The 13932-nt window shown below is 45.4% G+C and overlaps 1 protein-coding gene across 7 annotated transcripts in view; it reads left to right on the forward strand.

Annotated features, from left to right (window-relative positions):
- Positions 1-13932, forward strand: part of LOC137410997 (dipeptidyl peptidase 4) — a 216354-nt gene that overhangs the window by 12729 nt on the left and 189693 nt on the right. For 2 of the 7 annotated variants that reach the window (XM_068096458.2, XM_078769386.1), the window contains exon 1: positions 5575-5644. The exons of 4 other annotated variants lie outside the window; for them this stretch is intronic. In XM_068096458.2, coding sequence (XP_067952559.2) covers positions 5636-5644 — 9 coding nt within the window. In that variant the 5' untranslated portion in view covers positions 5575-5635. Of the gene's footprint in view, positions 1-5530; positions 5645-13932 lie in introns of those variants that run through there. One more of the 7 variants, XM_078769367.1, reaches the window with a different exon arrangement.

Here is a 13932-nt window from a genome sequence, read left to right on the forward strand (position 1 = left end):
AATTCGACAAGTACAAAACTTCATCTAATGAAGATGAAATTTCTTGAGCATAATCTAGGAATAAATTAGTTTAGGAAAAAAAAAAGTACATTCCGGCAAGTCCTCGGTCTCTGACCGATTTTTCATCTGTTTGTTACTTCCCGGAAAAGATTCCGGAAAGTATGTTGATCTGTTCGTTTGTTTGTTACTTGCCGGAAAAAATTTTCCGACAAGTATGTTGATCTGTTCGTTTGTCTGTTTGTCTGTCTGTCTGTTTGTCTGTTTGCAGCACTGCGTCTACACTGTTGCACGGAGAATCGCCAAACTTTGCACACATATTCGTCTTGCCCTGGAATAGACTGTGCCCAATTTATGACGTCATCAGTCACGTGTTTCGGCCGCCATCTTGGAAAAACCGAAAAACTTTGCACCTCCATATATCCGGAAGTGCTGAATAGAAAAAATTGAGACATGGCTCATTGGAAAGAACTCTCCATGGGGAATAAAATATGTTAATGATGACGTCACCAGTCACGTGGTTCGGCCGCCATCTTGGAAAAACCGAAAAACTTTGCACCTCCATATCTCCGGAAGTGCTGAATAGAACAAATTGAGACATGGCTCATTGGAAAGAACTCTCCATGTGGAATAAAATATGTTAATGATGACGTCGTCGGTCACGTGGTGCGGCCGCCATCTTGGAAAAACCGAAAACTTTGCACCTCAACATCTCTGAAAGTGCTGAATTGAAAAAATTGAGACATGGCTCATTGTAAAGAACTCTCCATGGGGAATAAAATATGTTAATGATGACGTCATATGCCACGTGGTCGGCCGCCATCTTGGAAAAACGGCAAAACTTTGCTCCACTATATCTCCAAAGGTGCTGAACAGAAAAAATTGAGACATGGCTCATTGTAAAGAACTCTCCATGGGGAATAAAACATGTTAATGATGACGTCATCGGTCAGGTGGTGCGGCCGCCATCTTGGAAAAACGGAAAAATTTTGCACCTCCATATCTCCGAAAGTGCTGAATAGAAAAAATTGGGACATGGCTCATTGGAAAGAACTCTCCAGGGGGAATAAAATATGTTAATGATGACGTCATCGGTCACGTGGTTCGGCCGCCATCTTGGAAAATCCGAAAAACGTTGCACCTCTATCTCCGAAAGTGCTGAACAGAAAAAATTGAGACGGCTCATTGTAAAGAACTCTCCGTGGGGAATAAAATATGTTAATGATGATGTCATCGGTCAGGTGGTTCAGCCGCCATATTTGTCCTAAATGGCCGATAAAAAAGTAAATTCCGGCAAGTCCTCGGTCTCTGACCGATTTTTCATCTATTTGTCTGTCTGTTTGTCTGTTTGTCTGTTTGCAGCACTACGTCTACACCGTTGCACGTAGAATCGCCAAATTTTGCACACGTCTTTGTCTTGCCCTATAATATACGTATTTGTCTTGCCCTCTAATATACTGTGCCCAAATTATGACGTCATCGGTCACGTGGTTCGGCCGCCATCTTGGGAAAACCACAAAAATTTGCACCCCTTTATCTCCGAAAGTGCTGAACAGAAAAAATTGAGACATGGCTCATTGTAAAGAACTCTCCATGGGGAATAAAATATGTTAATGATGACGTCATATGTCACGTGGTTCGGCCACCATCATGGAAAAACCGAAAAACCTAGCACCTCCATATCTCCGAAAGTTCTGAATAGAAAAAATTGAGACATGACTCATTGTAAAGAACTCTCCATGGGGAATAAAATTTGTTAATGATGACGTCATCAGTCACGTGGTTCGGCCGCCATCTTGGAAAAATCGAAAAACTTTGCACCTCCACATCTCCGAAAGTGCTGAATAGAAAAAATTGAGACATGGCTCATTGTAAATAACTCTCCATGGGGAATAAATATGATAATGATGACGTCATCGGTCACGTGGTTCGGCCGCCATCTTTGAAAAACCAAAAAACTTTGCACCTCGATATCTCCGAAAGTCCTGAAGAGAAAAATTTGAGACATGGCTCGTTGTAAAGAACTCTCCATGGGGAATAAAATATGTTAATCATGACGTCATCGGTTACGTGGTCCGGCCGCCATATTTGTCCTAAATGGCCGATAAAAAAGTACATTCCGGCAAGTCCTCGGTCTCTGACCGATTTTTCATCTGTCTGTCTGTCTGTTTGTGTCTGTCTGTCTGCTTGTCTGTCTGTCTGTCTGCTTGTTTGTCTGTTTGTCTGTCTGTCTGTCTATTTGTTTGTCTGTCTGTGTGTCAGTTTGTGAACAGGATATCTCAAAAAGACGTGGAAAGTTTCATACGAAATTTGGTGGAGAGATTGGGTATGTGACATGGACGTGACATATATGACATGGATCCGATTTGGATCCGATAATTTTTCCATTTATACTTCACCATTGAGTGATAGGGCGAAAAACGATATATAGCACGATATCTCAAAAAGATGAGGACGAGTTATGACAAAACTAGTTCCAAATGTGCTACCAGAGACAGTAAGGCAAAGCGAGAACTGAAATGTATATTGACTTGGTGTAAAAATGTTTGTTTTTTGCCATCACTTCCTTGCGATATCTCCCTTACTGTTAAGACAATGGTAGGTGTAGTGTTCTTCATTGACCTTTATTGCATGGTACTCCGTAACGTACAAAGGTCTAATGAGCTGTGCATGGATAAAAACACATAATCTCTCCAGGAGGCCAAATAAATCTGAGCTAGCCTCACATATTTCGCACAGTCAATGTAAGCACGAGGTTATAACACAAAGTGCCTTACAATGAAAGGGTTACAAATCCTTTTGAAGTAACTTATTTTATCCTCCTCTGAAGGTCCAACCACTCCCTTATTGTAACGGATGCAACTCCATAACAATGGGATACACTGTTTTCCAAGGACATGTTCATGCAATTCTAGGTGTCCTTGATGTGATGTACAGTGATAAACAGTGTGTAGTTAGGCTGGCTACGTGTGCATTACCTAAGAATGCACACCTTGTTATCCAAAGGCAGATACAGGGGGGATGAAGGTGATGCCCACCCCCCACCCCCCCCCTCCCCCCCCCCCCCCATCTAAAGAGAGCGGGAGACAAAATGGGGAGAGAGAGGGTGGGAAGAGAGGGAAGCACACAAATACAACAGTAGAGAACAGGGGCATCGGGACATCTGTGGGAGGGAGAGGGCTTGGGGGGGGGGGTATGGGAAGCGGGGAGGGTGGGAGAGGTATAAAACATATGGACACTGCTAGGGCTTCCAGGACAGAAGTTGGTATTTCAAAAAAGTGGATCTGGGGTGAATTAACGGGGGTAGAAAAGATCAAGGTTTTGGATGGGGGAAGATAAGAGATGGTGGTGAACAGCTGTTTTAAAGACCTGGAGGGAGGAGTGCGATTTAAGAGAGTGAGGGAGTTTGTTCCAGAGGCGGGAGAAAAGAGGAATGAAAGAGTGAAGGTGAGCAGAGAGTCTTGATTTTGGCAGTTTCACCAGAAGAGGGTTGCAGGCAGATCTTGCGCGACCTGTAGGAATATTTGGGGGACAGAGCACAGAGAGCGCTGGGGGAGCAAAGCCGGAGAGGAGTCGGTAGAAGACAGAAAGACCCCAACCTGCCTGTGGTGTCATCGTGGGAGATCCAATAATTCTGAAAGCTTTCGTTTCAACAGCGTGAAGACGAGCTAGGTGTGAGGCAGGAGCACCAGCCCAGATGGGAGAGCAGTATTCCATTGAGCTGCGGATGAAAGCCTTGTATGTGGTGAGGAGCTCAGGTGTGCCAAGGAAGGACTTCGCACGACGGAGGATGCCCAGTCGGCGACTGGCTTTGGAGGCCAGATTTGAAATGTGGTTTTCCCAGGAAAGATCATGGCAGATAGTGAGACCCAAAAGCTTGAGTGACAGCACTTCTTGGAGAGGATTGTTGAGAAAGTAGATGGGAGGGTTGTCCAGTCGGTCTTTTCGGAGAGACATAGTGAGAGTGTGAGATTTGTCGGGATTGAAAGACATGTTCCATTTGTTTGAACAGTCTGTGATTTTGTCAATGTCTGCAGAGGGTGAGGAGGCTGCAGACTGTCGATCTGAGGGTTGAGGAATGGAGCGGCAGAGAGTGGAATCATCAGCAAAGAGATAGAGAGGATTTTCCAGAGAGTTGGAGAGATCATTGATGAGGGCCAGAAAAAGCACAAGGCCCAGAACATTGCCTTGGGGAACTCCAGCCAGAACAGGCAGGGGAGATGACAGAAATCCATTCAGGGCCACACGTTGACTACGACCAGAGAGGAAGTCCGCAAGCCATGCATGGAAATTTCCAGGGATACCATAGGAGGAGAGTTTGGTGAGCATTGCTGGGTGCCAGACCGTATCGAAGGCACGTGATATGTCTAGGGAGACAGCTCTAATTTCTTGTTTGGCATTGAGGACCTCCATCCATTGTTGAGAAAGCAGAAGCAGCATGTCCAGAGTAGAGTGACCAGGTCTGAAACCAAATTGATGATCAGAGATCAAGCCATTGGAGAAGAGGAAGGATTTGATATCCGAAGTAATGATGGATTCCATGACTTTGCCGATAATTGGGAGTAGGCTGATTGGTATGTAGTTGAAAGGATCTGTTTTTGCACATTTTTTGTGTAAAGCGGTAATGTTTGCTGATTTCCAAGCTGATGGCAGATGACCTTGAGCAAAAGAGAGGGTGTAGAGAACTGAGAGAGGGTGAGATAGAGCAGCAGAGCAGGCTTTTAGGACCCATGGGCTGATGCCGTCTAGTCCAGTTGCATGGAGAATCAGAGTCGAGGTTTGAGAGAAACATCTCCACCTTGTCAGGAGAGAAGGATACAGAGCCTCTGGAACAAACTCCCCCACTCCCTTCAATCCCACTCCTCCCTCCAGGTCTTTAAAACAGCTGTTCACCACCATCTCTTAACTTCCCCCATACAAAACCTTGATCTTTTCTACCCCCATTAATTCACCCCAGATCAACTTGTTTGAAATGCCAACTTCTTTCCTGGAAGTCCCAGCAGTGTCCATGTGTTTTATACCTCCCCCCCAAGCCCTCTCCCTCCCACAGATCTCCCGATGTCCCTGTTCTCTGCTGTTGTACTTGTGTGTTTCCTTCTCTCTCCCAATCTTGTCTCCCGCTCCCTTTATTGTATGTTTTGTGTGTCCGTTATTTTTTTTTTTGTGATTAATGTTAGCTCTTACACGAGCTTCGATCTTGTATAGAAAAAAAAAAACTGATCCAATTTTAAATAGTAGTCTGATGAGAGATTACACCTATGATTTATGAGCTTGGAGTATAAGGAAGTGGTTAAATGGTGGTAATTGATTGTGGAGTCATAAGTTAGTCATAAGTAATTGTGGAGGTGTAAGTAACAAAGGTGGAGCGAGGGGTGGAGCGAGGGGTGGAGGGAGGAGTGGCGCAAAGGGTGGGGTGAAGCGATGGGTGGAGTGAGGGGGGGGGTGGAGCGAGGGGTGGAGCGAGGGGTGGAGCGAGGGGTGGAGCTAAGGGTGGGGTTGAGTGAGGGGTGGAGCGAGGGGTGGAGCGAGGGGTGGAGCGATGGGTGGAGCGAGGGGTGGAGCAAGTTTGCAGAAAAGAGGAAGTGTATCGCAAATTATGCAGAGGCGACATCAGTGAGACGTGAGATTTGCAAGAGTGATGAGGCCGGTAAGTTGACTGTGCAAGCCTTTGCTTATGGCGTATGTCCTGTTCCTTACTGCTATTTCGTGATAACATAAAGAGCAATGCCCTAAACGAGCTGCAGCTGCTTGAGGCATCATATGCACTGTATACACGTGGAGCGATCTACTTGTACGAAGAGCACCGTGGATGTGAAATTGCCATCAATTCCACACACAAAGGTTCGACAAATTCCAAGCGGTTTAAATGCAGCGTTTGCGCGAACATTTACTGGATATTAGTAATTTCGAGCATTTCGCCGTCCTGGTCTGGTGTGAAAATTAAAAAAATGAATGGTTTAAATCGTGTGTGTGTGTGTGTGTGTGTGTGTGTGTGTGTGTGTGTGTGTGTGTGTGTGTGTGTGTGTGTGTGTGTGTGTGTGTGTGTGTGTGTTCGTTCTCTCTCCTTACCGTTATTTTGTGTAATAAGTGCCAGTTGGCAGATTATACAATAACGATGGTATATATATATATATATATATATATGTGTGTGTGTGTGTGTGTACATGTCGAAAGATTTGCAGTTCAGGATTCATATTGCAAAGGATAGCATTCTGCTCAATGTGCTATCCTTTGCAATATATATATATATATTGCTGTCTTTATAAAAAAAACTCTCTTCCTCATTCGCCCTGCACTGCCCCCTCTCCACCTCACCCCCAGGAATACCTATGGCTACGGCTTCCCCTTCGCTCCCACCTTTTGTTCATATGTGTGTTGTACCGTCCACCAAACAGTGATGACTCCATCTACATCTCGCTGTCTGATAATATGGACCAACTTCTATCTACCCATCCCAACTCTCTCTCTTCCTCATAGGTGGTGATTTCAATTGTCACCATGCCAGTTGGCTGGGTGTGGGTACCCCTCTCACCAGCCATGGCTCTTCAGCAAAGGACTTCTGCGACTCACTGGGACTGACACAATCTGTCAATTTCCCGACCCGGATCTCAGTCAACGGAGCATCTTCTCTTCTGGACTTGGTTATGACTGACGTCCATGAAAATGTCTGCTGCTCTTCTTCTGCTCCAATCGGCTCATCTGATCATGTGCTTGTTAAAGTGGACATTTCTCTGACCACTCTCAGAGAGCCTCCTCAGCGTCGACGAGTCTGGCATTTCACTCAGGCCAACTGGCACGATCTTCAAGCAGCCATCAATCATCTGGACTGGTCTCCCATCTCTACCGCCTCTGACATCAACTCATCCTGGGAATTCTTCCAAAGTAAATTGCTCTCTCTCATGCACAGATTTATCCCATCTCGTCTTCAGTTGTCATACCCTTCCTCCCGTCCATGGTACACAGCATCTTGTGGTGAGGCTGTTGCCCAGAAACAACTTGCTTTCGTCTCCTGGAAAGCAAATCCAACGGAAGGAAATCTAATTTCCTTTCACAAAGCCCAAAACAAGTGTGTGTCCACCCTCAGGAGAGCCAGGAAACAATATCTCTCCGTTCTCAAGACCGAACTCTCTTATCTGTCCCCCTCTTCCAAATCCTGGTGGCGTCTGGTCAAATCTGTTTCTGGTGTTTGTTCCCCCTCCATCCCCTCCCTCACCTCAAACGGCTACACGGCTGACTCCGCACGTGAAAAAGCTGAATGCCTCAACTCTGTGTTTGCCACTAAATCTTGTGTCCCAAACACATCCCTCTATGTACCCACCGTACCCAGTCGTACCCAGCTGATCCTGGACTCTGTGTCCTTTCCTCCTGACAAGGTGGAAAAGTTTCTGTCAACCCTCGACTCTGATTCTGCAACTGGACCTGACGGCATCAGCCCACGGGTCCTAAAATCCTGTTCTTTCGCTCTTTCACTCCCTCTCTCTGTTCTCTTCACCCTCTCTTTTGCTCAAGGTCATCTGCCATCTGCTTGGAAATCAGCCAACATCACCGCTTTGCACAAAAAAGGTGCAAAAACAGATCCCAGTAACTACAGACCAATCAGCCTTCTCCCAATTATCAGCAAAATAATGGAATCCATCATTGCTTCAGATATGAAATCTTTCCACTTCTCCAATGGCTTGATCTCTGATCATCAATTTGGTTTCAGACCGGGTCAGTCTACTCTGGACATGCTGCTTCTGCTTTCTCAACAATGGATTGTCCTCAATGCCAAATTGTCCTCAATGCCAAACAGGAAATTAGAGCTGTCTCCCTTGACATATCACGTGCCTTCAATATGGTCTGGCACCCCGCTCTGCTCACCAAACTCTCCTCCTTTGGTATCCATGGAAATCTCCACGCATGGCTGGCAGACTTCCTCTCTAGTCGTAGTCAACGTGTGGCCCTGAATGGGTTTCTCTCATCTCCTCTTCCTGTTCAGGCTGGAGTTCCCCAAGGCAGTGTTCTGGGCCCTGTGCTTTTTCTGGTCTTCATCAATGATCTCTCTGACTCTCTTGAAAATCCTTTCTATCTCTTTGCTGATGACTCTACTCTCTGTCGCTCCATTCCTCATCCCTCAGATTGGCAGTTTGCAGCCTCCTCACTCTCTGCAGACCTGGACAAAATCACAGACTGGGCAAACAAGTGGAATATGCCTTTCAATCCTGACAAATCTCACACTCTTACGATGTCTCTCCGAAAAGACCGACTGGACAACCCTCCCATCTATTTTCTGAATAATCCTCTCCAAGAAGTTCTGTCACTCAAGCTTTTGGGTCTCACTATCTGCCATGATCTTTGCTGGGAAAACCACATTTCAAATCTGGCCTCCAAAGCCAGTCGCCGACTGGGCATCATCCGTCGTGCGAAGTCCTTCCTTGGCACACCTGAGCTCCTCACCACATACGAGGCTTTCATCCGCAGCTCAATGGAATACTGCTCTCCCCTCCGGGCTGGTGCTCCTGCCTATATGTGTGTGTATGTGTGGAGCGGTGTGGAGCGGTTCCTGGCTCAGACCTAGCTCGTCTTCACGCTGTTGAAACCAAAGTGTTCAGAATCATTGGAATCTCCCACGACGAAGCTAACTCCAAGGGCCTTTCACTCACTCACCGCAGGCAGGTTGGTGGTCTTTCCGTCTTCTACCGACTCCTCTCTGGCCTTGCCCCCCCAGCTCTCTCTGGGCTCTGTCCCCCAAATATTCCAACAGGTCGCACAAGATCTGCCTGCAACCCTCTTACGGTTAAACTGCCAAAATCAAGACTCTCTGTTCACCTTCACTCCTTCATTCCTCTTTTCTCCCGCCTCTGGAACAAACTCCCTCACTCTCTTCAATCCCACTCCACCCTCCAGGTCTTTAAAACAGCTGTTCACCACCATCTCTTATCTTCCCCCATTCAAAACCTTGATCTTTTCTACCCCCGCTAATTTCACCCCAAATCCACTTTTTTGAAATACCAACTTCTGTCCGTCCTTGGTGTCCTTGTGTTTTATACTTCTCCCACCCCCCCCCCCCCCCCATTTCCATGCCTCCTCCCCCCAAGCCCGCTCCCTCCCACACATCTCCCTGCTCTCAAATGTTGTGTTTGTGTGCTTCCCCTTCTCTCCCCATCTTGTCTTCCACTTCCTCTTTTTATATATTTTGTTTGTCTGGTTGATTTGTTTGTGAAATAAATGTTTGCTCTTTCACGAGCCTCGATTCAGTATACAAAAAAAAAAATATATATATATATATTTATATATATATATATATATATATTTATAGACCCTCCGCTGCGTAAGTGGTTGGCCCCCTGCAAACCTCATGTGGGGGCCCTTTCTATTGGAGGGCTAATAATATGGTGACAGATCATTCGAAAAATCGATTCATACCTCGGTTCCGGAGGGGGTGGGGGGAAGGGGAGGAGTGAAGGGGGGAGGGAAGGGATTGGCGGAGTATTAGAATGACCAGCTCTGTCTGTCTGTCTCTGCGTGTATGTGTCTTTCCACACCATCATGGGTAATGTAATTTCATATCTCGGCTCTACCTGTACCGATTGTAACCAAACTTGAGGGGAAAGTCGTGTGGGTTAACCAGAGTGTGATGTGTAGCCAGCAATGAACGAAGTCAAATGTCAATCGCTGTTCAATATTGCAAGGATAGCTTATGTGGGCCTAATGCCGAGTATGTTAGGAATGAGGATAACGTTGCCTGACGTCCTAAAGGTACTTCCGCAAGGTGGAGGAAATAACGTAAAATCGAGTAAATAATTCACAGCAAATTTCATTTGATTTACTTCGAGGTCGTTGGAAAGCTATTTAACAAGTTATAAAAACATTTGTTTAAATGAAAAAGGAATTGGGGATGTTCCTGGGAAAAGTATGGAAACGAGAAGTAATTGAAACTGCCAGCAGTGATGCCCCAGGGCCCTAGACACACCATTCTGATTGGACAAGTGCACAACAACGTCCTTGACAACGGCAGCCCGGACCCGATTATGCAAAGTTTGAACTGAATCGATCCGAAAAATGAAGGCGGAGGTGCAAGTTAGAGGTTTTTAATGAAATCCAATATGGCCGCCATATCACGTGACCGGTGACGTCATCAATTGTGATCATTTTTGTTTCATTTTTAGCTCACCGTGAACGAACTTCAGGGGAGCTTATGCGATGGCACATCGTCGGTTTGTCAGTCCATCCGTCCGTCAGTCCGTAAACACTTGAAACTTCTCCGAAACCGCTGATGGGATTGCGACCAAATTTGGCACAAATGATATTTGTTGTGTTGTGACTAAAGTTTGTTCACGGCATTTTAAAAAAATCAGGGTGTAAGGGGGTCTACCGGGGGTCAAAGTGCATCCAGGTTTGACCTCCCCCCCCAAAAAAAATAGGAATTGCAAAAATAGGAATTTTTTCTCTGAAACTACACACAATATTTCGATGAAACTTGACCACAACCTTCATCACCTGTGATTTACCGAAGTTTGTTCATGGCACGAAGAAAATCGAAGTTTAAAGGGGTACGTGGGGGGTCAATGTAGGTCTAGGTTGTTGTGTTAACACAAAATGTTGTGTTAATCGGATAAAAAATTTTACGGTGAGTAAAACCGATGATGTCACCGATGATGTCATCTTATACAACTTTTTTGCATCATGGGTAGTTGCTCATAACCTGACAAGAAACACATTGTTAGTATTTGCGGTTTCGGAGAAGAATATTTTTTAGGTTTTTGCTTAAATTCAAGCTGGTTGCCATGGTGATTGCAAAATCAAAATTCGGAAAAAGATGGCATCAACTCCCATTGGCCCCAACATTCCTGGAAAGTTTCAACTTGATCGGAGCAATAGTGCCGACGCTTCAGCTTCCACAAAATTCGGCTGAAATAATCATAATAAGTCCAATAACAAAAGGGGACCCAGTCTCTTTTAGACTTGGTCCCAAAATGAACGATTATACTGAGAAAAAAATCAATGTTTGTTTAAACATAAAGATACAGGGTTCTATTTTAAAAATCCGTCTATCTTTCTGAATTGGATGAAGAAGATGTTTAATGTATGGCAGCAGGAACCATTTATGATTTTAGGATAAAGCGAGACAGGCACGGAAGGAACACATAACAACAACAACAACAACAACAACAACAACAACAACAACAACTCTGCCACGAAAGGTCCGTTTTTCGCGTGTTTCACTATTTTTTATCCTCATTGAGATTTACAGATCGATATGCCATGTGGTTGTAAAGTGCAACATGATGTCTTTGATTAAACCAGTCAGTGTAGAGATTGGCAGCCAGTAGGCATGTAGGCTCGTGTTATTTGGAACGTCCATGTTGCACAGCTGGACTTTCAAGATGCATTAGCTGATGTGGGAGGCCCCCTGCTTGGCTGCATCATTTTCTGGGGGTATGGATCTGCTGCTGATGCAGTGACCCCCATCACCAGTCAGCTGGTACTCATTTTGCCTACCTTGGAAGGATGGCAGGCTGAGTCAACCCACCTGGTGTTGATTCAATGGTTTAAAAGAGGTCGACCTCAGGACCCTAAGATCTCAAACCAGCCACCTTAACCGGTAAGCCAACACCAGGCTTAAAATATATGCGATAAAAACGTTGGTGATTAATCATTCAAATAAATATTTTAAACTAGAACAGCACTCGGTATAGAGCATATACCTCTGCCAGGCTAAATAGTTTAAGTTTTGTATCCAACTGATAGGCTGTTTCTGGATTCGGACCTGAACCAAAATGGAATTGGCTTGTTCTTGTCACTGAACCAATTCATCCAACAAGTTTTGTCATAATCCATCCACAACTTTTAGAAATATCATGCTGTATATAGTTTCTGGCTCCTTCTCTCAATAGTGAAGGAATATTAAATATTAAAAAATCTCGTATCCGGATCTGTATTCGGATCTTCACCAAAATGAAATCCATTCATCCTGGTCATACTCCCAACCTGTCCACCTTTTTCCGAATCAATCCACAACTTTTTGACATATCGTACTATAGATATTGTACAAACCCAGGCTATATATATATATATATATATATATATATATATATATATATATATATATATATATATATATATATATATATACATACATACATACATACATATATATATATATATATGTATATATATAATATATATATATATATATATATATATATATATATATATATATATATATATATATATATATATATATATATATATACATACATACAGTATATTGTTGCGGTTTTGAGAATAAAGGCAAACCCCCCTCTTAGTTAGTTGCACCACAACATGTAGCCTCGCTTAGTTCAGTTATTTCTTATGAAATGTTAAGTATAGTCTCCTTCCCAGTGTTCGTATGCGTTGGTGTAGGCCTCATTGGGCTGGAATGCCATGTGCTAGGGCCTAGAACAAGTCTAGGAGGCCCGAGGGAGGAGCTAAAGGGGAGTGGCCAACAGCGGCAAACAGCCAGTGGGAGCTAAAGGAGAGTGGCCAGCGACGGTGGCCAGGGGAGGTGCTTGGAACATTCGGGTGGGACTCAGGGGGGGGGGGCTATAAAACCCTGCCCCAGGCCCCCAAACTCGCTCTCTTGCCCAGGACTACGAAGCACGAACTCTCTCTCCGTGGCCAAGCTCCCAGCTCTCTCTGCGCTCTGTGGTTGAAAGCACAAACTCTCTCTGTAGTCTGCATTCTGCCCCTGCTCTGAGCTGCCCCTGCTCTGAGCTGCCCCTGTTATAAGCGCTCCCGCAGGACGATCTCTCCCGGGGCCCGAGACTCCAACGATCTCCCTGCCTGGGCTCCCTGCACGTGCGCGTTTTGCCTTGCTAACTTCGGGACATGCTGGGTGGATTCCCGTGCGTGCACGACCGAGGCCGACTTCCGTGCCGCGAACATTCTCAAGGGAACGCCCAACGAGCTGTCCGGGGCGAACTGAACAAACGACCGCGCTTGAGCGCGTTCTCTTCTCTTCCTTCCTTTCCCCGCATGAGTGAGAGGGCCCTTGTCTGGGAATTAAGTTAAGGACGTTAAGTTTCTACCCCGTGTCTCTTTGCCCTGATCACTGTACAAATTATAAATAAACCTGTGTTCTTTTGCTTCCATTTGGCCGTTCACGTCTCTTCCCAATTGGCCTCGCATTGTACAAGATAAAACCGCTCAATCGGGTTCAATAATAATTAACGGCACGAGTCACGTGACACGCAAACCGCTCGGGCGTATCGGACCAGCGTGACTCGTGCGAGGTCCAGCCCCCGTCTTCGTGGCGGCGTTTGTATAGAAGGTACTTGGGTATTTGACCAGAGACCCTTCCGCATGCTCGCTACGGGGGTGGCGGCTGGAATTGCTCCGCAATCCGCCCCATGAGTGTAAAGTGGGTAGCGGCCTTGTGGACTCGAAGGCCCGAGGGGGAAAAGGGTTTAAACCCCCCCCCCCCCCCCCCTTGTATGTCGACGGGCTCGAGATCCGCAACAATATATATATATATATATATATATATATATATATATATATATATATATATATATATATATACGTATATATATATATACAGTGGAACCTCGACTTACGAGTGCCCCAACTTACGAGTTTTTCGAGATACGAGCCGTCACTCTGGCAGTTTATTGCTTTGAGATGCGAGCCGAGATCCGAGTTACGAGCTTTCGCCACCCGGTCACGTGGTTATCTTGCCGTGCACGTACAGTATCTCTGTCGTAGTATAGCGCTGCATATTAGTTTTCGCATTTCGGTTATTTTGAGTTTACGCCGCCAGGTGGGCTCCGGTCACGTGGTTATCTTGCCGTGCACGTACAGTATCTCTGTCGTATAGCGCTAATGATATATAACGCCGCCGATAATGATATGATAATTTATGATAATCTATGCAGCACGACGTGGTCCTCACGTCACACAACCACAAGGCGC

The sequence above is a fragment of the Myxine glutinosa genome, chromosome 1 (assembly GCF_964187855.1).
Source record: "Myxine glutinosa chromosome 1, kmMyxGlut1.1, whole genome shotgun sequence".
Classification (NCBI taxonomy): Eukaryota; Metazoa; Chordata; class Myxini; order Myxiniformes; family Myxinidae; genus Myxine; species Myxine glutinosa.